Here is a 25,127-nt window from a genome sequence, read left to right on the forward strand (position 1 = left end):
ACAGTGCGGCACTCCCTCAGTACTGACCCTCTGACAGTGCGGCACTCCCTCCGCACTGACCCTCTGACAGTGCGACACTCCCTCCGCACTGACCCTCTGACAGTGCGGCGCTCTCTCAGCACTGACCCTCTGACAGTGCGGCACTCCCTCAGCACTGACCCTCTGACAGTGCGACACTCCCTCAGCACTGACCCTCTGACAGTACGGCGCTCCGTCATCTCAAAATGTTTGGTCAATAACCATCTGTTGAGGAGTGAACTTCTCCAGTTGTGCAAACATTCTCTGAATCTGTGAGCTCAGATAGCTGGTTAATGTACAAGGAAGGAGGACGGTCTAATATTCTGGCAGTGGTGTTCTCAACAGTGAGTGACTTACGGCCAAGAATGCGGAGTGTTATTTGTTGATCCACATTTTCTTGGAAGAGGAAGTTATCCCTATTTGGCCGTGCTCCCAAGCGCTTTTGCGTTTGTCCTGAAGGTTTTATAAGTCAAAAGGGAGCCTGTCAGCCCTCCTCACTCTCAGAACCTGCACACCCGCCCTTCAGTTAACACCAGGGCACCCAGCTTTACCCAGGGAGAGGTGACAACACCCGCAAGGTCGGCTACAACAAAGGAACAGAAAGCAAATGCAGACAGCCACTGCGGGAGATCGATTCCAGCGGGAGGTTGGAAGTCGTTCATAGGTAATAAATCACTGAAAGTCTTGCACTTTCTATAAATACTCTTGCGCCACTCAGTATTGGACTGGTGCAGGTTATCGCTACTGTCACACTTTGGTTTGAACCTCTCTGGTCAGACAGTTCCGAACCCATTAAACCCCTTACAGAGTCCAGTGGTTGGACCGGATGCTGTCAGGTGACCTGTGTAATGTGTACTCATGCCAAAAGATAGCTGGATTTTATGGTGAATTTGATACGTGAGGTTGTTACCGAGGCCACTCTCCTCTCTGAGCTGGTCGCCCAACCCTGATGTTCTGAAATTCAGTTGCAGGCTGGATTGCGGGGTACCCGCTCTCGCCTACTGTCGCTCTCCCTCTACACCCCAGCTCCCACTGTAACACTACATTCTGCGCTCTCTTTGGCACAGTGGCTGGCACTGCCGCCTCACGGCGCCCAGGGACCCGGATTCGGTCCTTGGCTGGGGGTCACTGTGCGGAACCTGCGTGTTCTTCCCGTACCTGCCACGAGGTCTCTGGGATTTCCTCCAGGCCACGCTCAGTTGCCTCTTAGTGTCCCAGGTTAGCGGGGTAAATATGTGGGGTTACAGGGATAGGACTTGGGTGTGATTGTAGTGGATGCAGCCCCGATGGGCTGAATGGCCTCATCCTGCACTGAAGGGTTTCAATGATTCCCTCTCTATGTACGGTATACTTTCTCCAAAGGATGTGCTGGTTTGGGTACATTGGCCATGCTAAATTCTCCCTCAGTGTATCTGAACCCAGAGTGTGGTGACTAGGGGATTTTTGTAGTAACTTCATTGCAGTGTCAATGTAAATCTACTTGTGTCATTAATAAATAAACTTTAAACTTTTAAACTTCAAAGCTTTAAACTTTGTATAGCACACAAGAAATAATATGTTTCACTATATTTGATTTGATTTGATTTCTTGTTGTCACATTTATTATTCTGGGCGGCACGGTAGCACAGTGGGTTAGCACTGCTGCTTCACAGCTCCAGGGTCCTGGGTTTGATTCCCGGCTCGGGTCACTGTCTGTGTGCAGTTTGCACATCCTCCTCGTGTCTGCGTGGGTTTCGTCCGGGTGCTCTGGTTTCCCCCCCACATTCCAAAGATGTGCGGGTTAGACTGATTGGCAATGCTGAGAAATTGCCCCTTAGTGTCTAGGGATGTGTAGGTTAGAGGAATTAGTGGGTATAATATGTAGGGATATGGGGGTAGGGCCTGGGTGGGATTGTGGTTGGTGCAGACTCGATGGGCCGAAGGGCCTCTTTCTGCACTGTCAGGTTTCTATGATTCTATGTATTGGCTTACAGCATTGTTTCTTTCGCGCTATACAGACTGTTCATAGAGGAGGAAAGGAGAGGGTGCAGAATGTAGTGTTACAGTCATAGCGAGGGTGTAGAGAAAGATCAGCTTAATGCGAGGTAGGTCCATTCAAAAGTCTGACAGCAGCAGGGAAGAAGCTGTTCTTGAGTCAGTTGGTACGTGACCTCAGACTTTTGTATCTTTTTCCCAATGGAAGAGAGAATGTCCGGGGGTGAGTGGGATCCTCGATTATACTGGCTGCTTTGCAGCAGGAAGTGTAGACAGAGTCAATGGATGAGAGGCTGGTTCGCGCGATGGATTGGATCCCAGTACGCGTGACAATAATAAATCAAATCAATAACAATTCGAAGGGATCTGACTTCAAATCCCTGTGCCGTGCTGTGGACAGAAGCTACTTCTCAGTGCCTTCTCTCAAGTGTAGCAAAAGATCTCCCGGGATTGTTTCACTCACGTGCAGAGGATTTCTTCCCTGAAACGATCGTTCTGAAAAGGGACTACGTTGGAGCAAAATAGGGAGGTTTCACTGCAGTTATATTGGGCATTGGTGAGGCCAGACCTGGAGTATTGTGTGCAGTTTTGGTCTCCTTATCTGAGGAAGGATGTTCCTTGCTATAGAGGGAGCACAGAGAAGGTTTACCAGGCTGATTCCTGGGATGGCAGGTCTGTCATACGAGGAGAGACTAAATGGGTTCAGATTATATTCACTGGAGTTTAGAAGATTGAGGGGGATCTCATAGAAACTTATAAAATTCTAACAGGGTTAGACAGGGTAGATTCAGAAAGAACATTCCCGATGGTGGGGGAGTCCAGAACTCGGGGTCAGAGTTTGAGGATAAGGGGTAAACCTTTTGGAACCGAGGGGAGGAGAAATTTCGTCACCCAGAGGGTGGGGAATGTGTGGAATTCACTCCCACAGAAAGTAGTTGAGGCCAAAATGTTGTGTGATTTCAAGAAGAAATTAGATATCGCTCTTGGGGCTAAAGGGATCGAGGGATATTGGGGGGGGGGGGGGGTGTGTGGAGGTTGTGTGGGGGGGGGGAAATCAGGTTGTTGAATTTGATGATCAGCCATGATCAAAACGAATGGGGGAGCAGGCTCGAAGGGCCGAATGGCCTCCTCCTGCGCCTAGTTTTGAGTTTTTAACTCCCAGCTGATATTTATCCTTCGGCCAATACCGGTGGTTGTCATGTTGCCGTTTGCGGGATCTTCCTGTGCACAAATCGGCAGATGCATTTCTCGCCTTGCAGCAGTGACAACACAGGGGTGCTTCACTGGGGTATAAGGTGTGGTGGGATGTCCCCGGGACACTGTCAAAATGCGCAGTTGCTTTCCTCTCAAGAACCCGGAAAATGTTGTGTGGGACTCGACCACAAGCCGTTAACTAGTTAGGGCTCGTACAACATCTGCATACGGACTAGGCCTGAGGGGCTGAATGGCCTTGAGTCCATGGAGCAACGCAGCACAGAATGAGGCCAATCAGCCCATCACTGCTGTACCGGCCCAGTGGTATATCGATCCCTTTCCCCAAAACCTTTGATTTGATTTATTCTTGCCACATGTTTTAGCATACAGTGGAAAGTATTGTTTCTTGCAAAGTATACTGTTCATAGACTCCGTAGGGGAGGTGGGAAGGGGAGGGTGCAGAATGTGGTGTTCCAGTCATAGCTAGGGTGTAGGGAAAGATCAACTTAATGCGAGGTAGGCCCATTCAAAAGTCTGGCAGCAGCAGGGAAGAAGCTGTTCTTGAGTCGGTCGGTGCGTGACCTCAGACTTTTGTATCTTTTTCCTGATGGAAGAAGGTGGAAGAGAGAATGTCCAGGGTGCGTGGGGTCCTTAATTATGCTGGCTGCTTTTCCCAAGGCAACGGGAAGTTTATCTGATTTGATTTATTATTGCCACATATATTAACGTACAGTGAAAAGTATTGTTTCTGGCACGCTATACAGACAAAGCATACCATTCATAGAGAAGGAAGCGAGACGGTTACAGTTGGGGTGTAGAGAAAAATCAACTTAATGCGAGGTAGGTCCATTTAAAAATCTGACGGTAGCAGGGAAGAATAGGCTCTTGGGAAGTGTGGACAGGGTCAATGGATGGGAGGCTGGTTTGAGTGATGGATTGGGCTACATTCATGACCCTTTGTAGTTTCTTGCAGTCTTGGACAGAGCAGAAGCCATAACAAGGTGTGATACATCTGGAAAGGATGCTTTTGCAGAAGGTTTTTTACTCTGATAGTTACATTTTTCCCTGTTAAAGGGTTTTAGGATTCTGGTTCCAACACAGTAAAATCACTCTGAAACTTGGTTGATAAAAAAAAAGAAAAGTCTTGTCACGCCTTCATCCCTCTGGAGCTAATTTCTCTCCAAATTCCAAATCTCTGAACTGTGGAAATAACTTTTCCCAATTTACCACTGTTCAGCAATTTAACTCTGAAAATTCCAGTGTTGACTGTGTGGTGAGCGGAATCTATGAAATTTACATACAACAATATCTTGCATTTATATAGCGCCTTTCATACAGGGAAAGGCCCCAAGGCAGATGTCTTACAGATGCATTATCAAATAACTTGACACTACGCCATCTGGCAGCGTGGCACAGTGGGTTAGCACTGCTACCTCACAGCACCAGGGACCCAGGTTCAATTCCTGGCTTGGGTCACTGTCTGTGTGCAGTCTGCATGTTCTCCCCGTGTCTGTGTGGGTTTCCTCTGAGTGTTTCTGTTTCCTCCCGCAAGCGTCAGGTTAGGTGGATTGGCCATGCTAAATTGCCCCTTGGTGTCTAAAAGTGTGCAGGTTAAGTGGATTGGCCATGCTACATTGCCCCTTAGAGTCCAAAGACGGGTAGGGTAGGTGGATTAGCCATGAGTGGGGAAGATGTTTCCATTTTTCGGAGACTCAGATCCGAGGGCACAGCCTCAGAGTAAAGGGATGACCCTTTCGAACCGAGATAAAGAGGGATTTCTTCAGCCAGAGGGTGGTGAATCTGTGGAATTCATTGCCACAGAGGAGGCCAGGTTATCTAAGACAGAGAGAGATTGGCTCTTGATTGGTAACGGTGAGTCAAAGATTACGGGGGAAAGGCGGGAGAATGGGGTTGAGGAACTCATCAGTCACGATGGAACGGTGAGCAAACTCGATGGGCCGAGTGGCCTAACCCTGCTGCTTTCTCTGATGGTTTTGTGGATTTCATATCTTGCCAATGCTGCTCTTTGTCCTTCAGGAGATGATGAGCTGCGATTGGAGACGATGGGTGACGATAACCTCACGCAGTGAAGAACACCAGCCAGTGACCCCTGCGAAGCCTGTCTGCTTTCCCACCACTGCCGATATGAGGAGTGTGCGTTACTACTGCCTCCCACTGTACATCATGATGGGCATGCTCACCTCCAGCGAGGGGACCAGCTGCTATCACGAGGCATTGTATCACGTGCAAGATCTGCAGAAGATGGTGGTAAGCTCGCTGGTCTCATTCATCCCCATGGGAACTGTCCTCCCAAATTACAGATAGACGTTAGATCCATTCCAAATGCAACCATTAGCCCTGGTGATTATAGAGGGAGGGCAGGGATTGTGGAGGGGTTGGGGTCCGTTCGATTCTCCCTCTCTCTGCCTGCGATGGGGATCACTGGCACTATCCGCTCCCCCCCCCCTCATCCCCAGTGAAACATCTCCCTGACACTCCTGGTGTAATCCCCTCTGCACCCCCAATATAAACCCCCTCCCACCCAGTCTTTACCCCCTCCACCAATGAAAGTCCTCCCCCCATCCCAATGTAATAATTCCCCTCCAATGCAATCCCCTCCAGCGCAGGGTAAGCCCCTCCCACCCAGGGTAAGCCCCTCCCACCCAGGGTAAGCCCCTCCCATCCAATGTAAATCATGCTCACCCAGGGTAAGCCCCTCCCACCTGGGGTAAGCCCCTCCCACCCAGGGTAAGCCCCTTCTACCCAGTGTAAGCCCCTCCCACCCAATGTAAACCATGTCCACTCAGTGTAAGCCCCTCCCATGTAGTGTAAGTCCCTCCCACCCAGTGGAAGCATCTCCCAGCTAGTGTAACCCCTCCCATGTTGTGTAAGCCCCTCCCACCCAGTGTAAGCCCCCCCACACAATTTAAACCCTACCCACCCAGTGTAACTCCCTCCCACATAGTGTAAACCCCTCCCAACCCGTCCCACTCAGTATAAGCCCCTCCCACCCAGTGTAAGCCCCTCCCACCCAGTGTGAACCCCACTTACCCAGTGTAAGCCCCTCCCACCCAGTGTGAACCCCACTCACCCAGTGTAAGCCCCTCCCACCCAGGGTAAGCCCTGCCCACCCAACGTAAGCCCCTCCCAGTCAGCATAAACCCTTCCGAAACCACTGCCATTGTAAATCTCGCTCCTTGATTGACAGGGAGTTCATTCTTTCAGTTCCAGCTTCGAGATGAGCTCCATCCATGGCAGCAACAGCATCGCAATCAGAAAAGATAGATTCCATATCCTCCCCCCACACACACTCCCCCGTCAAAACACTCAGTTGGAGACATTTATTAACCTTTATGACTTGCGATACCAAAACATTAATGCCAATTGACAGTTTTATCAATGGAACACAATTAATTAATCTTGAATTTATCAGCAGCTGATTGATGTGAGACGTATGTACAGTATGCCAACTCCAGAGGTTTAATATCTGTGAACTGAAGGAAAATCAAATCCGAGCAAGATCAGTGATGTAGCAATAATGTCACTGGACCAATAAACCAGGCGACGCGTCTGAATAAATGGCAGAATTTAAAGTACAATTAATTAAATATTTGGTTAAAATCTGGAATTGAAAGCCAGTCTCTCAGTAATGATCAGAAAACCACTTTCGATTTGGTGTAAAAACCCATCTGGTTCCTTTTAGGGAAGGAAATCTGCCATCCTTACCCCGGCCTGGCCTACATGTGACTCCAGAGCCACAGCAATGTGGTTGACTCTCAACTGCCCCCTGAAGTAATAAAGAACTCAGTTCAAGGAGACTTCATAGACTCAGAGAATCCTCACAGTGCAGGAGAGGCCATTCGGCCCATCGGGTCTGCACCGAATCTCTAACAGACTATCTTATCTAGGTCCTCTCCCCCATCCTATCCCAATAACCTCACACATTTACCATGGTTAATCCATCTGACCTGCACACCTTGGAACACTCAGGGACAATTTAGCATGGCCAATCCTCCTCACTGGAACATCTTTGGACTGTGGGAGGAAACTGGGAGCGCCCGGAGGAAACCCACACAGACACGGGGAGAACATGCAGACTATACCTGTAACCCCTTCCAGCTCCTACACCCCCCTCTCTATCTCTGTAACCTCTTCTAGCCCCCTACACCCCCTCCCTATCTCTGTAACCTCCTCCAGCCCCTACAACCCCCTCCCTATCTCTGTAACCTCCTCCAGCCCCTACAACCCCCTCCCTATCTCTGTAACCTCCTCCAGCCCCTACACCCCCCTCCCTATCTCTGTAACCTCCTCCAGCCCCTACAACCCCCTCCCTATCTCTGTAACCTCCTCCAGCCCCTACACCCCCTCCCTATCTCTGTAACCTCCTCCAGCCCCTACAACCCCCTCCCTAAATCTGTAACCTCTTCCAGCCCCTACACCCCCTCCCTATATCTGTAACCTCCTCCAGCCCCCTACACACCCTCCCTATCTCTGTAACCTCCTCCAGCCCCTACACCCCTCTGAGATCTCTGTGCTCCTCCAGGGTTGGTCTGTTGTGCATTTTTACCATTCTGCCGTGCCTTCAGCTGGAGAGTGCGGGGGTGATGGTGGGGGGATGGGTTTAAGCTCTGGAATTCCCTCCCTGTCTCTGTGCTCTCTCTCTCTCTCTCTCTCTCTTTCTTCAAGCTGCTTCCTAAAACCCATATCTTTGACAAAGCTCTCGGCCAGTCACCTGTTGGAGTATCTCTTCATGCATCTTGGTGTCAGGTTTTGTTTGTTTTTTCCTCCTGGAAACCTGCTTTATTGGGCAACGTTCCTGCCTGACTCAGAATGATAAAATGTGCTGAAGTTCAAGTTGGACGTGGAACTTCAGATTCCAAACTGTCCAACAAGTTTACCATCTTCTTTCCTTAGGCTCATCGGGAATGGAGATGAGGTCTGGGAAATTGATTTGGAATTCCTAAATCCAACTGGGAGAGGAAGGTGAATTAACAATCACCAATCCAACCGAAGCTTCACCTCTGTAAACCCCCGGGGAGACGGGAGAGACCTTTGACTTGATTTGATTTATTATTGTCACACATAAGAACATAAGAACATAAGAAATAGGAGCAGGAGTAGGCCATCTAGCCCTTCGAGCCTGCCCCGCCATTCAATAAGATCATGGCTGATCTGTCGTGGCTCAGTTCCACTTTCCCGCCCTCTCCCCATAACCCTTAATCCCTTCTCTTATCAAAAACCCATCAACCCGCTTCTTAAAAATATTTAGCGAGGCAGCCTCCACCACTTCAACGGGCAGAGAATTCCAGAGATTCACCACCCTTTGAGTGAAGAAGTTCCTCCTCAACTCCGTTCTAAACCGCCTCCCCTTTATCTTGAGGCTGTGCCCCCTAGTCCTACTGTCTTTTTTGAGCGGGAAGAGTCTCTCCACCTCTATCCTATCCATCCCATTCATCATCTTATACGTCTCAATGAGATCTCCCCTCATTCTTCTAAACTCTAACGAGTACAAGCCTAGTTTATTCAGCCTCTCCTCATAGCTCAATCCCCTCAGCTCCGGTATCAGCCTAGTAAACCTCCTCTGCACTCCCTCCAGGGCCAAAATATCCTTGCGCAGGTGCGGCGCCCAAAACTGCACACAGTACTCCAGCTGCGGCCTCACCAATGCCCTATACAGCTGCAGCAAGACCTCCCTACTTTTATATTCAATCCCCCTCGCTATGAAGGCCAGCATCCCATTCGCCTTCCTGACCACCTGCTGCACCTGCAAGCTGGGTTTTTGCGATTCATGCACAAGGACCCCGAGGTCCCTCTGCACCGTCGCCTGCTGCAGTTTTTCGCCACGTAAGTAATAGTCCTTCCTACCATTCTTCCTACCAAAGTGGACCACCTCACACTTGCCAACATTAAATTCCATTTGCCATTTCCTGGCCCATTCGCCCAGCCTATCTAGATCCTTCTGCAGACTCTCCACACCCTCCGCACAATTTGCCGTTCCCCCAATCTTGGTGTCATCAGCAAATTTCGACACCCTGCACTCGGTTCCCTCCTCCAGATCATCTATATAAATGCGTATTGGGACACGGTGAAAAGTATTGTTCCTTGCGCGCTATATGACCAAAGCATACCGTTCATAGAGTACACAGGGGAGCAGGAAAGGGGAGAGTGCAGAATGTGGTGTTACAGTCACAGCTAGAGTGTAGAGAAAGATCAACTTAATGCAAGATAAGTCCATTCAAATGTCTGACGGCAGCAGGGAAGAAGCTGTCCTTGAGTTGGTTGGTATGTGATCTCAGGCTTTTGTACCTTTTTCCCGATGGAAGAAGGTGGAAGAGAGAATGTCCGGGGTGCATGGGGTCCTATCAAATGGCGGGGCAGGCTCGAAGGGCTAGATGGCCAACTCGTGCTCCTATTTCTTATGTTCTTAATTATGCTGGCTGCTTTACCAAGGCAGTGGGAAGTGTAGACAGGGTCAATGGATGGAAGGCTGGTTTGCCTGATGGACTGGGCTACATTCATGACCTTTTGTAGTTTCTTGCAGTCTTGGGCAGAGCAGGAGCCCAGACCAAGCTGTGATACAACCAGAAAGAATGCTTTCTATGGGGCACCTGTAAAAGTTGGTGAGAGTCGTAGCGGACATGCCAAATTTCCTTAGTCTTCTGAGAAAGTAGAGGCATTGGTGGGGCTTTCTTAACTATAGTGTCAGCATGGGGGGAAACCAGGATAGGTTGTTGGTGATCTGGACACCTAAAAACTTGAGGCTCTCGACCATTTCCACTTCATCCCCGTTGATATAGACAGGGGAATGTTCTCCACTGCGCTTCCTGTAGTTGATGACAATCTCCTTCGTTTTGTTGACATTGAGGAGAGATTATTGTTGCCGCACCAGATTCTCTATCACATTCCTGTACTCGGCAGCGTTTGAGATCCAACCCACTACGGTGGTGTCATCAGCAAACTTGAGTTGGTGGGGAAGTTGGCCGCACAGTCAGAGGTGTATAAGGAGTATAGTGAGGGGGCTGAGAACACAGCCTTGTGGGGCACCGGTGTTGAGGATGATCGTGGAGGAGGTGTTGTTGCCGATCCTTACTCATTGCACACTGTGGGTTTGGAAGTTCAGGATCCAGTCACAGAGGGAGGGGCCAAGACCCAGACCATGGAGTTTGGAGATGAGTTTTGTTGGGGTAATGGTGTTGAGCTGTATTCAATAAATAGGACCTGGGAATGGATCTGTCTGCTTTGATAAAGTTGGGAATGATGGAATGGGCAGTTTGCGGGGAAACGAAAGGAAATAAGAAAGAAATGATGATTTATATAATAAAATATTATTTATCATTTAGGGAAATGAAGGCGACATTGAGCTGTACTGTCCCGATCTGAACAACAACGGAGTAAGTATTTTGGTCAAATTTATCGAATTCCACTTCAGAGAGTGGGTCAGGATTCTCCAGCCTCACCTGCGGCTGGGATTCTCCAGACCCGCTGCAGTGAGCGGCGCGCCAAATTCTCCATTCTCACTCTTAGCGATCACGGGGTGAGAGTCTCGGAGGTTTACAGCATGGAAACGGGCCCTTCGGCCCAACTTGTCCATGCTGCCCCTAAGCTAATCCCAATTGCCCGCATTTGGTCCATATCCCTCTATACCCATCTTACCCATGTAACTGTCTAAATGCTTTTTAAAAGACAAAATTGCACCCACCTCTACGACTGCCTCTGGCAGCTGGTTCCAGACACTCACCATCCCTCTGTGTGGAAAAATTTGCTGCTCTGGGCACTTTTGTATCTCTCCCCTCTCACCTTAAACCTACGCCCTCAAGTTTTAGACTCCCCTACCTTTGGGAAAAGATGTTGACTATCTAACTGATCTGTGCCCCTCATTATTTTGTAGACCTCTTTAAGAATTCGGCCATTGCACGAATTTGATAATTTCCCAGCATTGGGAAGAGCGCCCTTCCTGGGCTGGGATTCTCCGGATGTTCATGCCGGTGGGATTCTCCAGGACCTCGTCAGCAGCGCACGCCACGCCCTCCAATGTCCCGCTGGAGTGGGGAGGCGTTAATGGGGATTCCCACTGACAGCAGCGGGACTGGAGAATCCCACCACTAGCAAACAACACGCCTCCTCCCACTGGCGGGAAACACTCGGCTGGGAGGGCTGGAGAATCTCGCGCCACATGCTCCGATTGAGCTGTTTGGAACAGTAGCCCATTGGCCCAGCAAAGGCCGTTCTTAAATCCGCAGAAAGTAGAGTTTGATTTAAACAGGGACAGTTTGTTTCATTGTTTCTCCCATCCGTCATACATCTTCCTTCATTAACTTTGATTTTGGATGAATTTTTACACATTCAGGCAGACCCGAGGGGCCGAATGGCCTACTTCTGCTCCAATTTTGTTGTTTGTATTCTCGGCTGCCCCCTTGACCCTTTTATTTCCAAAAATGAATGCACTTATACCCCATTGCAGCCCCCCTGTAGCAAGGGGATGGGAGTTGGTGAGTTGGGGGGGGAGGGGGGGGTGCGGTGGCAGAGGCAACATCCAGACTTGAGACTTAGGAACCATAGAACCATAGAATCCCTACATTGCAGAAGGAGGATATTTGGCCCATCATGTCTGCACTGACTCTCCGAAAGTGCACCTTACCCAGCCCTCCCCCACTGCCCTATCCCTGTAACCCATTTACCATGGCTAATCTGATCTAACCTATACATCTGTGGGCACCAAGGGGCAATTTAGCATGGCCAATCCACCTAACCTGCACATTTTTGGACTCTAAGGGGTAATTTAGCATGGCCAATCCACCTAACCTACACATCTTGGGACACTAAGGGGCAATTTAGCATGGCCAATCCACCTAATCTGCACATTTTTGGACTCTAAGGGGTAATTTAGCATGGCCAATCCACCTAACCTGCACATCTTGGGACACTAAGGGGCAATTTAGCGTGGCCAATCCACCTAACCTACACATCTTGGGACACTAAGGGGTAATTTAGCATGGCCAATCCACCTAACCTACACATCTTGGGACACTAAGGGGCAATTTAGCATGGCCAATCCACCTAACCTGCACATCTTGGGACACTAAGGGGCAATTTAGCATGGCCAATCCACCTAACCTGCACATCTTTGGACACTAAGGGGCAATTTAGCATGGCCAATCCACCTAACCTACACATCTTGGGACACTAAGGGACAACTTAGCATGGCCAATCCACCTAACCTACACATCTTTGGGCTGTAGGGGGAAACCGGGGCACCCTGATGAAACCCACACAGACACGGGGAGAATGTGCAAACTCCACACAGCCAGTCACCCAGGGCCAGAAATGAACTTGGGTCACTGGCTCGGTGAGGCAGCCGTGCTAACCACTGTGCCACTTACATCTTTCCAACATTTTCTATTCTATGAGCAGTGCAGAAGAACACCATTCTGCCCATCGAGCCTACACCAATTCTCCGACAGAGCATCTGACCCACACCCCCTCCCTGTAACCCTATGTATTTACCCTGCCAGTCCCTCTGACACTAAGGGGCAATTTAACATGGCCAATCCACCAACCTACACAGATTTGGACTGTGGGAGGAAACTGGAGCAGCCGGAGGAAACCCAGGCAGGCACGGGGAGAACACGCAGACTCCACACAGACAGTGACTCAAGCTGGGAATCGAACCTGGGTCCCTGGTGCTGTGAGGCAGCGGTGCTAACCACCGTGCCACCTGTGGTTTTCCAAAATTTCCTGTTACTTCAGATTTGGCAACACCACCAAAGAACTGCGAAACAAATTAAAATTCGAAGCAGAATCGGGAGAGCCTCGGTACTCAGCGTTTAACAATGTCTGTTTTTCCGCAGTCCCTCAGCCCATACTTACACCACCCAGACATAAACGGAGCAATATTCATTTATCCACAGAATTGCTGGAAAGAGAAACTGCAATGTTTCCAAGCTGAACTGAATGTCTTGAATGTTGAATTTGCGGGACCTTCGAAAAAGAACGTGACACGTCTCATCACCATCTTAATACAGCAATTTGACGGCTATCTCTCACATTTAGTAAGTCCAATACCTGGCGGTTTGCCCTGGCTTTGTGCATGCATTTGTTGTAGGATCAGAACCATCAAAAGCTGATTTTAATTTGATTTTGATTTATTATTGTCACACGTATTAACATACAGCGAAAAGTATTGCTTCTTGTGCGCTATACAGACAAAGCATACCGTTCACAGAGAAGGAAAGGAGGGAGTGCAGAATGTAGTGTTACAGTCATAGCTAGGGTGTAGAGAAAGATCAACTTAATGCGAGGTAGGTCCATTCAAAAGTCTGACAGCAGCAGGGAAGAGGCTGTTCTTGAGTCTGTTGGTACGTGATCTCAGACTTTTGTACCTTTTTCCCGATGGAAGAAGGCGGAAGAGAGAATGTCCGGAGTGCGTGGGGTCCTTAATTATGCTGGCTGCTTCGCCGAGGCAGCAGGAAGTGTAGACAGAGTCAGTGAATGGGAGGCTGGTTTGCGTGACGGATTGGGCTACGTTCACAACCTTTTGTAGTTCCTTGCGGTCTTGGGCAGAGCAGGAGCCCAGGCCGAGCTGTGATACAACCAGAAAGGATGCTTTCTATGGGGCAGCTGTAAAAGTTGGTAGCGGACATGCCAAGTTTCCTTGGTCTCCTGAGAAAGTAGAGATGGGCTTTCTTAACTGTAGCATTGGTGTGCCATCTGCTGTGCCTCACCTGCACTCAGATGGTACATATTTAGGGATATTAAGCGGAGACGTGTATTGTAATAACTGCAGGTGTAAAGGAATAGTGTTTTATTGCACAAAATAAAAAGAAAGTTAAATCGCAAGCTTGCGGTGAACTACAACAGGTTTGTTAATTGGGTTATTAATTTTAATGACTTTGAAGCATTGCAGTTCAATGACGCAAACAGGAGTCAACTCTTTAATTTATCCAACAATTTCTTTCCTTATTAACACTTCAGGTACCAACTCAAACTTAAACACTAGCAACTCATTAACTCTCTTAAGAACACAAGAACTAGTAGGGCCACCTCCTAACCTGCTCCGTCATTCAATAAGATCATGGCTAAAGTAAAAGTTAAGTTTATTTGTTAGTCTCAAGTAGGCTTACATTAACACGTGAGAGTCCCCTAGTCGCCACGCTCCGGTGCCTGTTTGGGTACACTGAGGGAAAATTTAGCACAGCCAATGCCCCCAAACCAGCACGTCTTGTGGGAGGAAACTGGAGCATCCACAGGAAACCCACGCAGACACGGGGAGGATGTGCAGACTCCACATAGACAGTGACCCAAGCCAGGAATCGAACCCGGGTCCCTGGCGCTGTGAGGCATCAGTGCTAACCACTGTGTAACCATTTTGTAGAACATTAGTTAGGCCGCATTTGGAGTAGAGTGTTTGATTCTGGTTGCCAAGAAGGATGTGGAGGCTTTGGAGAGGGTACAGAAAAGATTTACCAGGATGTTGCCCTGGTATGGAGGGCATTAGCTACGAGGAGAGGTTGGAGAAACTTGGTTTGTTCTCACTGGAGCGACGGAGGTTGAGGGGAGACCTGGTAGAAATCTACAAGATTATGAGAGGCATGGACAGAGTGGATAGAACATAGAACATAGAACATAGAACATTACAGCGCAGAACAGGCCCTTCGGCCCACGATGTTGCGCCGACCAGTTACAAAAACAATGACCCACTAGCCTATACCAATCCCTTTTCGTCCATAAACCTATCCAGAGATCTCTTAAACGCCCCCAAACTAGACGCATCTACAACTGCAGCAGGCAGGGCATTCCAATCCCTCACCACCCGCTGGGTAAAGAACCTACCCCTGACATCCGTCCTGTAGCTACCCCCCCTTAATTTAAAGTCATGCCCCCTCGTGCTAGCTTTCTCCATCCGAGGAAAAAGGCTATCACTATCCACCCTATCTAAACCCCTAATCATCTTATATGTTTCAATAAGATCCCCTCTTAGCCGCCTTCTTCCCAACGAAAACAACCCTAGATCCCTCAGTCTCTCCTCATAGGACCTCCCCACCATACCAGGCAACATCCTAGTAAACCTCCTCTGCACCCTCTCCAACGCCTCCACATCCTTCTTGTAATGCGGGGACCAGAACTGCACACAGTACTCCAAGTGCGGCCGCACTAGAGTAGTGTACAGTTGCAACATTACACTGCGACTCCTAAATTCAATCCCCCTACCAATAAACGCCAAGACACCGTACGCCTTCTTGACAACCTTATCTACTTGATTCCCAACTTTCAGGGATCTATGTACACACACACCTAGATCCCTCTGTTCATCCACACTATTCAAAGTCCTCCCGTTAGCCCTATACTCGACACATCTGTTGCTCCTACCAAAGTGAATTACCTCACACTTCTCCGCATTAAATTCCATCCGCCACCTCTCGGCCCAGCTCTGCAACCTATCTAAGTCTCCCTGCAGACTATGACACCCTTCCTCACAATCTACCACACCTCCAACTTTGGTGTCATCAGCAAATTTACTAATCCACCCAACTATACCCTCATCCAGATCATTAATAAAAATTACAAACAACAGTGGCCCCAAAACAGATCCCTGAGGCACACCACTCGTAACTGCACTCCATGATGAATATTTACCATCCACCACCACCCTCTGTCTCCTATCTGATAGCCAATTCCTGATCCAACTTCCTAGATTACCCACAATCCCATACATCTGCATTTTCTGCAGAAGCCTACCATGGTGAACCTTATCGAACGCCTTACTAAAATCCATGTATACCACGTCAACTGCCTTACCCCCATCCACCTCTTTGGTCACCTTCTCAAAAAACTCAATAAGGTTAGTAAGGCACGACCTACCTGCTACAAAACCATGCTGACTATTTCTAATCAATTCAGAAGCTTTTTCCCCAGGGTGGAAAAGTCAATTACTAGGGGGGGGCACAGGTTTAAGGTGCGAGGGGCAAGGTTTAAAGGAGATGTTCGAGGCAAGTTTTTTTACACAGAGGGTGGTGGGTGCCTGGAACTCGTTGCCGGGGGAGGTGGTGGGAGCGGATACGATAGTGACTTTTAAGGGGTGTCTGGACAAATACATGAATAGGATGGGAACAGAGGGAGAGGGTCCCCGGAACGGTAGGGGGCTTTAGTTCAGTCGGGCAGCATGGTCGGTGCAGGCTTGGAGGGCCGAAGGGCCTGTTCCTGTGCTGTAATTTTCTTTGTTCTTTGTTCTTTATGCCACCAAAATAACTCTCAACCAAACTCTTAATAACTCTTAACTGAACATTAACTTTGGCTATTTAACTGAAAACAGACACTGCCAGTTTTATTGGCCAAATCCTTTCTGATGTGAATCTATCTTCTTCACCTTTTCTGAGGAAAATTCCTTCAGGGCAATCTTCTGATGGCGATTAATCTCTATCGAGTTGTCATTGGCAAACAAAGGGCTGCAATGTCTACAAATTCTTCACTTGTTTCCAGAAGATTCTCTGTCATCCAGCTAATTGCATAACCAGAAACTGATCACATGACTCAAACAGCCAATGAAATTACTGCCATTATGTTTACTTCAGGTGACACATCCCTCACATAACCACAATAAAACTTGAGGCCATGAAAGTAAACAACTCCATTTATTTAGTCGCCAGAAGGCTACATGTCACAGTTCCCAAACTAGAACCCTGATTCAGAGTAACTTTACAACCTACACCTGCCTTTAATTATAAGTTGACCAAAAATCCCAGCATGCTTAACTCTCAGCCAGAGTAGCCATTTTAAAGCCACAATCGCCATTATTATTGTTAAATCGTTGCTGTAGCCATTCTTTCTCCGCCTACAGATCCCAATCGGGAAAATGTAACAATGGACCCACTCATGGTCCTGCTTTTTAAAGGGCTTGGAATACAAGCTCCACTTGGTAAGGTAATTACCAATCACCAGGAAGCTCGTATTCTACGAGTCCTACAGGGAGGTTGATCAGGGATTCCCCATGCAAATCCTGGGGATTATCGCAGGCGTTAACGGCATTAACTTCCATTAAAATAATAAAGGAATCTCACTGGAATCTATTAAACTTTGTATCACCGTGCTGCCCACAAACATGTGGAAGTCCCACCGAGAGTAGTTCATGGGTTTGAACTGGTAGGAGGCAAACTTAGGATGGATTGTTTCAAGACTCCTCTTCACACAGTGACTGATCTGCAAATAGACTGATGGAGGCGGAAACCTTGGGAACATCTGGGGAACATTGAGATACTATTCTGAGGGAATGCATCATCTTTCTGGGTGGATGAATTAAGAGAGACCAAATGGGCTTCCTCATTACTAGTTGTCTTGTCAATTCTGGTTTGATGTCATCCACAATGATTGTTAGTCACTAAACAGTGGGGTCAGCGACGTGGTGGCTGCTGTGGGATTAATGGAAAGGAAACGCAGGGAGATCTGAATGGAGATGGTGGGAGATAGAATACTCTAGCCATGAGCAGCTTGTTTGACTTTTTTCACGGAGTTCTCAGACTGAGAGGCCACAGCTTAAACTAAACAAAGCTCAAGCACGAGATTAGACTAGATTTGTCCCTCCACATAACAGAGAGAGACTAAAGAATGCTCCCCCCCCAACTCCACAACCCCCACGCCTGCCCATGCTGAGAAAAACATCTGTATTTGATCAGTTAACTTGAATACTCATAAATCCAGGAGAAATTTCTTCACTATAGACTGTACAGAGAATGTGGGACTCGCTCCCACAGGGAGTGGGGAGAATGTGGGACCCGCTCCCACGAGGAGTGGGGAGAATGTGGGACTTGCTCCCACAGGGAGTGGTCAAGGTGAATGGTATCAATGGGAAGCTGGATAAATACATGATGGAGATTAGAATGTGCTGATGGGTTAGGTAGCCTAGGCTCAGGAAGAGCCTTAATATTTACTGAATGGCCTGAGTTGACGCTGCACACTTGATATAACCTGAGGCAGCTCTGAGTGAATGGAGAGGACATGGTTTTCAGTATAATCAGAGCCTGAACTGTCCTCACACAGGATAAATCCAAGGGCTGCCAACAGTGTGAGATCTACACAGAGAAACCTGCGGAAAAATTCCTAAACAACTTGAAGACATTTATGCAGTATCACATCAAAAATGGATGTAATGACAACTGACGTTACAAAAATACTTCAGTGGCTGCGAAGTGCACCTTTTGGACATCTCTCGAGGTTGTGACAGGTGCTATAGAGATGCAACTTAATTCCTTCTTCCTGCAATATACATGAATGGATACGCACGAGGGGAAGTGGGTTTCCTGGTGGACCGTGTGGCCGGTAAAGGGATGGAATGTTCTGGAAAGGAGACGTTCCTGGCAGCAACCCCTGCAAGAGTATTGAGTAAGTGAGGCATCGGATTGGAAATTGGGGTCCCTTCTCCACTTACTGGGGGCTACATTTAGCAATGTGGATGTAACAACTGCTGCCAATGTCAGTATGAATCTTAGTAAGTAACATACATAGAAACTAGAAGCAGGAGGAGGCCATTCGGCCTTCCGAGCCTGTTCTGCCATTTATTTTGACCATGGCTGATCATCAGCATGGTAGCACAGTGGTTAGCAGTGCTGCTTCACAGCTCCAGGGTCCTGGGTTTGATTCCTAGCTCGGGTTGCTTTATGTGTGGAGTTTGCACATTCTCCTCGTGACTGCGTGGGTTTCCTCCGGGTACTCCGGTTTCCGCCCACAGTCCAAAGATGTGCAGGTTAGGTTGATTGGCCGTGCTAAGAAATTGCCCCTTAGTGTGTCCAGGTTAGAGGGTTTAGTGGGTATAATATATGGGGGTAGGGCCTGGGTGGGATTGTATTTGGTGCAGACTTGATGGGCCGAAGGTCCTCTTTCTGCACTGTAGGGTTCTATGATCGAATTCAATATCCTGATCACCCCTCCCACATCCCCCGATCCCTTTAGCTCCAAGAGTTATATCTAATTTCTTCTTAAAGTCACACAACATTTTGTCCTCGACTGCATTCCGTGGTCGTGAATCCCACACATTAAGAAATAGGTGTACATTTATCGTGGCAGCATTGCAGTGATGCTACTGGGCTAGTAATCCAGAGGCCTATACTAACCGATCCTGAGCTATGAGTTCAACTCCCACCATTACAGACCATCTTATATTCACTCCTGGGTGGCGGGCCTCGCTGGCTGGGCCAACATTTATTGCCCATCCCTAGTTGCCCCCCTGAGCTGAGTGTCTGGCTCGGTCATTTCAGAGGGGCAGTTGAGAATCAGCCACATTGTTCTGGAGTCTCGTGTGGGCCAGACTGGGAGTAAGGACGGCAGATAAAAGCAAAATACCACGGATGCTGGAAAATCTCAGCAGATGTGACAGCGTCTGGGGAGAGAATAGAGCCAGCGTTCCGAATCTGCGACCCTTTGTCAGATTTCCTTCCCTAAAGGACATTACTGAACCAGATAGGTTTTTCTGACAATGGTTTTGTTGTCGGTAAAACAATACCTCTGAGACAGTGAGTCAAAATACAGTGGTTTTTATTCCAAAGCGTTGAGGAGAAACTGGCTCTGATTAAGGCTCACCAGACTTCTAGAATCATAGAAACCCTACAGTGCAGAAAGAGGTCCTTCGGCCCATCGAGTCTGCACTGAACACAATCCCACTCAGGCCCTACCCCCATATCCCTACATATTATACCCACTAATCCCTCTAACCTACTCATCCCTGGACTCTGAGGGGCAATTTCTTAGCATGGCCAATCAACCTAACCCACACATCTTTGGACTGTGGGAGGAAACCGGAGCACCCGGAGGAATCCCACGCAGACATGAGGAGAATGTGCAAACTCCTCTCCTAGAACACAAACACACGTGGGTATTTATACATTCTGAGCCCCAGCAGGAATCACAATTCAAAGTTCCAATTCCTGCCAGACCTCCGGGTCTTCCTTCCTGGGTCGTGATGCAGAGTTAATCAGGAATTACAGTCCTGTAGTCAGGACACAGTAATGTCCTTCTGCGGCAGTACCACATCCCGGTCTTTGTTGTGCGATCGCGGCTGTCCCCGCAGGACTCTTCCTGTTAAAAGCCGGTATCGTAAACTACCATCTGTGTAACAATTCCCACTAATACAAACAGGTAAGATTTGCAAAGTCTACAAAATAACCGTCATATTTAGCTATCAGCTGTTATAAAAGTTTCACATGCTTTAACATGAACACACAACTTATATTACTGCCAGGAACAGTATAAGCTTAAGGAGATCAGTCACGAAGAAGGGTTATGTTTGTGACATATTCTAGGTACAAAATCCATTAACCCTTTCCCTTCAAGTACAAAACACACTCATCCTTTTCCCTACTTCAGTTTCATGGCCATCAGTAGGTTCTTAATTCCAGATTTTTTTTATCGAACTCAAATTCCACCATTTGCCGTGGTAGGATTCGAACCCAGGTCCCCAGAACGTTAGCTGAGTTTCCAGATTAATAGCCTAGAGATAATAGCATCAGGCCGTCGCCCTCCCCACTTCAATCACATAGGGTGGAATTTTCCGGCTGTTCTTGCTGGCGGGATATTCCAGTCCCGCTGCAATGTGCGGGGAATAGGCTAGGCGCCAAATTCTCCAGCCTCGCTTGCCGCGGTGAGACCAGCCAGCCAGGGCGCTCCCATGAAGCTCAGGAAATGTTAACCCTTTCGTCACCACGCAGTAGTTCACAACACAAACATGACACGTGGAGGGGAGGTGGGCAGCACGGTAGCACAGTGGTTAGCACTGCTGCTTCACAGCTCCAGGGACCTGGGTTCGATTCCCGGCCTCGGGTCACTGTCTGTGTGGAGTTTGCACATTCTCTTCGTGTCTGCGTGGGTTTCCTGAGTGTCTGGCTTGGTCATTTCAGAGGGCAGTTGAGAGTCAACCACATTGCTGTGGGCTCTGGAGTCACAGGTAGACCAGACCGGGGTAAGGACGGCAGATTTCCTTCCCTAAAAGGAATTACTGAACCAGATGGGTTTTTCCAACAATAGTTTTGCGGTCATCAGCAGATTCTTAATTCCGGATTTCTTTTTATCGAGTTCAAATTCCACCTTCGGCTATGGTGGGATTTGAACCCAGGTCCCCCAGAACATTGGCTGAGATTCTGGATTAATAGCTTAGTGATAATACCACTAGGCCATTGGCTTTGCCTATGGGGATAGGGGGGGGCTGGGTGGGATTGTTGTTGGTGCAGGCTCGATGGGCCGAATGGCCTCCTTCTGCCTACAGGCTGGTACCAGGGCAGTCAGACATGCAACGGCTCGAGTAGAAATTTGCCAAGCTCCACGTGGCCAATCAACTCACAGCGAGAAGCGTGTCCCTAAATCTTATTAATCTTAAGCACGGACCCAACATTGTCTTTCACACCAAGCGAGACTTGATGAACCTGATGAGTTAACGAGTTGCCCTTTGGATACCAGCGAGTAATCGAGGCCGCAGATTATATCCCAGTTGCCACCAGTTGATAGCTTTTTTACGGTTGGCCGATGATGATGTGCTGCTAATGCCAGTAGATTAGTAAGCCAAAGGCCCAGCTGCCAATCCCGCTATGGCAGCGGGAGTATAATGAACACTGAGATGAAGCCAACATCAATTGGGTTGAACACCTACCTGGTTCACTAATGTCCCCCTTAGGAAGGAGATCATAGAATCATAAAATCCCTACTGTGCAGAAAGAGGCCATTCAGCCCATTGCGTCTACACCAACAACAATCCCACTCAGCCCCTATCCCCATAACTCCACATATTTACTCTGCTAACACCCCTGATACTAAGGGGCAATTTAGCATGGTTAATCCACCTAACCTGCATATCTTTGGACACTAAGGGCAATTTAGAATGGCCAATCCACCTAACCTCTGCATTGTTGGTCAATAAGGGGCAATTTAGCATGGACAGTCCCCTTAACCTACACATCTGTGGATTTTGGGAGGAAACCAGAAGACCCGGATGAAACCCACATAGACACGGGGAGAACATGCAGACCCCACACAGACAGTGACCCAAGGCCAGAATCAAACCCGGATCCCTGGCACCCTGAGGCATCAGTGCTAACCACTGTGCCATGGAGAGGTTGGAAAAATCAACCCACTGCACCAGCTCTGCCTTTGCGTTACTCCTGGCACCTTTGTCGCTTGGGACGCCCAACCTGCACTGATATCCCTCCCCAACCTCAGCTTCCCGGGTAATAAACGAACGCTGCTTAATCTGAAACACAAACTCAGTGGGTGCCCAAGACTCACTGTTTCCGTGGAAGAGGGCACTCCTCAACACTGGTTGGTTTCTTTCTCCTGAAGTTGCTTGCCCGCAGGCTAACTTTGCCATCTGACAATCATCTCATGCTTTTCCTGTTCTCTTAATTTATTCCTTGTTGACCCTGGCTGCTAAAAGCTGCCAACATCAACACTGGGTTTACTATTAAAATCCATGCCTGGCAGGTAAGTAAAATGTAGCAGCGTAACAAATGAAACTACCTTGGAGGCACGATGAGAATGTATAGCGTGCGGTGATATCTGCTCAGCACACCGACAGTTGGACATAAGAACATAAATAGGAGCAGGAGTCAGCCATCTAGCCCTTCGAGCCTGCCCCGCTATTCAATAAGATCATGGCTGATCTGAAGTGGATCAGTTCCACTTTCCCGCTTTCTCCCCATAACCCTTAATCCCCTTGCCTACCAAAAACCCATCTACCCGCGTCTTAAATATATTTAGCGAGGCAGCCTCCACCACTTCAACAGGCAGAGAATTCCAGAGATTCACCACCCTTTGAATGAAGAAGTTCCTCCTCAACTCCGTTCTAAACCGCCCCCCCCTTATCTTGAGGCTGTGCCCTCTAGTCCTACTATCCTTTCTGAGCGGGAAGAACCTCTCCACCTCTACCCTATCCATCCCTTTCATCATCTTATACGTCTCAATAAGATCCCCCCCTCATCCTTCGAAACTCTAACGAGTACAGACCCAGTCTATTCAGTCTCTCCTCATAGCTCAACCCCCTCAACTCCGGTATCAGCCTAGTAAACCTCCTCTGCACTCCCTCCAAGGCCAAAATATCCTTGCACAACTGCACACAGTACTCCAGCTGCGGCCTCACCAGTGCCCTGTACAGTTGCAGCAAGACCTCCCTACTTTTATATTCAATCCCCCTCGCTATGAAGGCCAGCATCCCATTTGCCTTCCTGACCACCTGCTGCACCTGTAGGCTGGGTTTTTGCGACTCATGCACAAGGACCCCCAGGTTCCTCTGCACCTTAGCATGCTGCAGCTTTTCGCCCTGTAAGTAGTAGTCCTTCCTACCATTATTCCTACCAAAGTGGATAACCTCACACTTGCCAACATTGTATTCCATCTGCCAGGTCCTCGCCCACTCGCTCAGCCTATCTAGATCCCTCTGCAGACTTTCCACACCCTCCGCACAATTTGCTGTTCCACTTATCTTTGTGTCATCAGCAAATTTCGACACTATACACTCGGCTCCCTCCTCCAGATCATCTATATAAATGGTAAATAGCTGAGGCCCCAGCACCGATCCCTGGGGCACTCCACTAGTCACCAACCGCCAATCCGAATAGCACCCATTGACACCCACTCTCTGCCTCCTATTTGACAGCCAATCCCCTATCCACGCTAACACCTTACCCCCAACTCCATGCCCCCTAACCTTCTGTAACAACCTTTTGTGCGGCACCTTATCAAACGCTTTCTGAAAATCGAGAAACACCACATCCACCGGCTCTCCTCTATCCACCACACTAGGCACATCCTCATAGAACTCCAATAAATTCGTCAGACACGACTTCCCCTTAACTAATCTGTGCTGCGTCTGTTCTATCAAACAATTCTTCTCAAGATGCCTCGCTATTTCCTCTTTGATGACGGATTCAAGCATTTTTCCTACAACAGACGTTAAACTAACCGGCCTATAATTCCCTGCCTTTTGCCTGCTACCCTTTTTAAACAGTGGCGTAACATTAGCCGTTTTCCAATCTTCCGGCACTTCCCCGGAATCCAGCGAGGTTTGGAAAATAATCACCAAGGCATCCACTATCACCTCTGCCATTTCCTTCAGAACCCTTGGATGCATTCCATCCGGTCCTGGGGATTTGTCCACCATCAGTCCCTCTAGTCTGTCGAGCACCGCCTCTCTAGTAACAATGATCTCATTCAGGCCCTCCACTCCTACCATCTTTCCATCGTTAACACCCGGCAAACTATTTGCGTCCTCCTCCGTGAAGACCAAAGCAAAAAAGTTATTCAAGGCCTCAGCCATTTCTTCATCCCTCATGGACGTTGCAGTATCACTGGAGGGCAGAAAGGGATGTTATCTTTTCCTTTTGCAATCAGGAGGGTTTGTAACATTGCAGCTACAAAACTCCAGAGTAACTCTCACAAACAATACCGCCCCCCCCCCGATTTTGGGGATATTGCCAATATTCTCAGAAGTTCTTCCAGCCTTTACGACTTCTCAATAGATTGAAAAAGTGTCAGGAAGGTCTTTATTAATTCTTTAAAAGTCGAGGAAATCTAATGAGTGAGTTTTGAAGGGTTTTGATCAAGGAAATAATGCAAAACGCAAAGGAATTTTCTTTACATAGAACCCCTACAGTGCAGAAACAGGCCATTCAGCCCATCGAGCCTGTACTGACAACAACCCCATCCAGGTCCTATCCTCATAACCACACTGCTAATCTCCCTGACATTAAGGGGCAATTTAGCATGGCCAATCCACTTAACCTGCACATCTTTGAACACTAAGGGACAATTTAGCATGGCCAATCCACCTAACCTACACATCTTGGGACACTAAGGGGCAATTTAGCACGGCCAATCCACTTAACCTGCACATCTTTGGACACTAAGGGACAATTTAGCATGGCCAATCCACCTAACCTACACATCTTGGGACACTAAGGGGCAATTTAGCATGG

General features: G+C 48.4%; 1 protein-coding gene across 2 annotated transcripts in view; it reads left to right on the forward strand.

Annotated features, from left to right (window-relative positions):
- Window positions 1-478: 478 nt before the first annotated feature.
- LOC145362248 (uncharacterized) overlaps window positions 479-25,127 on the forward strand; it is a 41,115-nt gene continuing 16,466 nt past the window's right edge. For both annotated transcript variants that reach the window (XM_080218322.1, XM_080218321.1), the window contains exons 1-5: window positions 479-682; window positions 5,224-5,454; window positions 10,527-10,577; window positions 13,095-13,235; window positions 18,217-18,558. In XM_080218322.1, the coding sequence (XP_080074448.1) occupies window positions 5,227-5,454; window positions 10,527-10,577; window positions 13,095-13,235; window positions 18,217-18,336 (540 nt within the window). In that variant the 5' untranslated portion in view covers window positions 479-682; window positions 5,224-5,226 and the 3' untranslated portion in view covers window positions 18,337-18,558. The remainder of the gene's footprint in view (window positions 683-5,223; window positions 5,455-10,526; window positions 10,578-13,094; window positions 13,236-18,216; window positions 18,559-25,127) is intronic.

The sequence above is a fragment of the Carcharhinus amblyrhynchos genome, unplaced genomic scaffold (genome assembly GCF_965287045.1).
Source record: "Carcharhinus amblyrhynchos unplaced genomic scaffold, sCarAmb.v2.hapA scaffold_37, whole genome shotgun sequence".
Taxonomy (NCBI): Eukaryota; Metazoa; Chordata; class Chondrichthyes; order Carcharhiniformes; family Carcharhinidae; genus Carcharhinus; species Carcharhinus amblyrhynchos.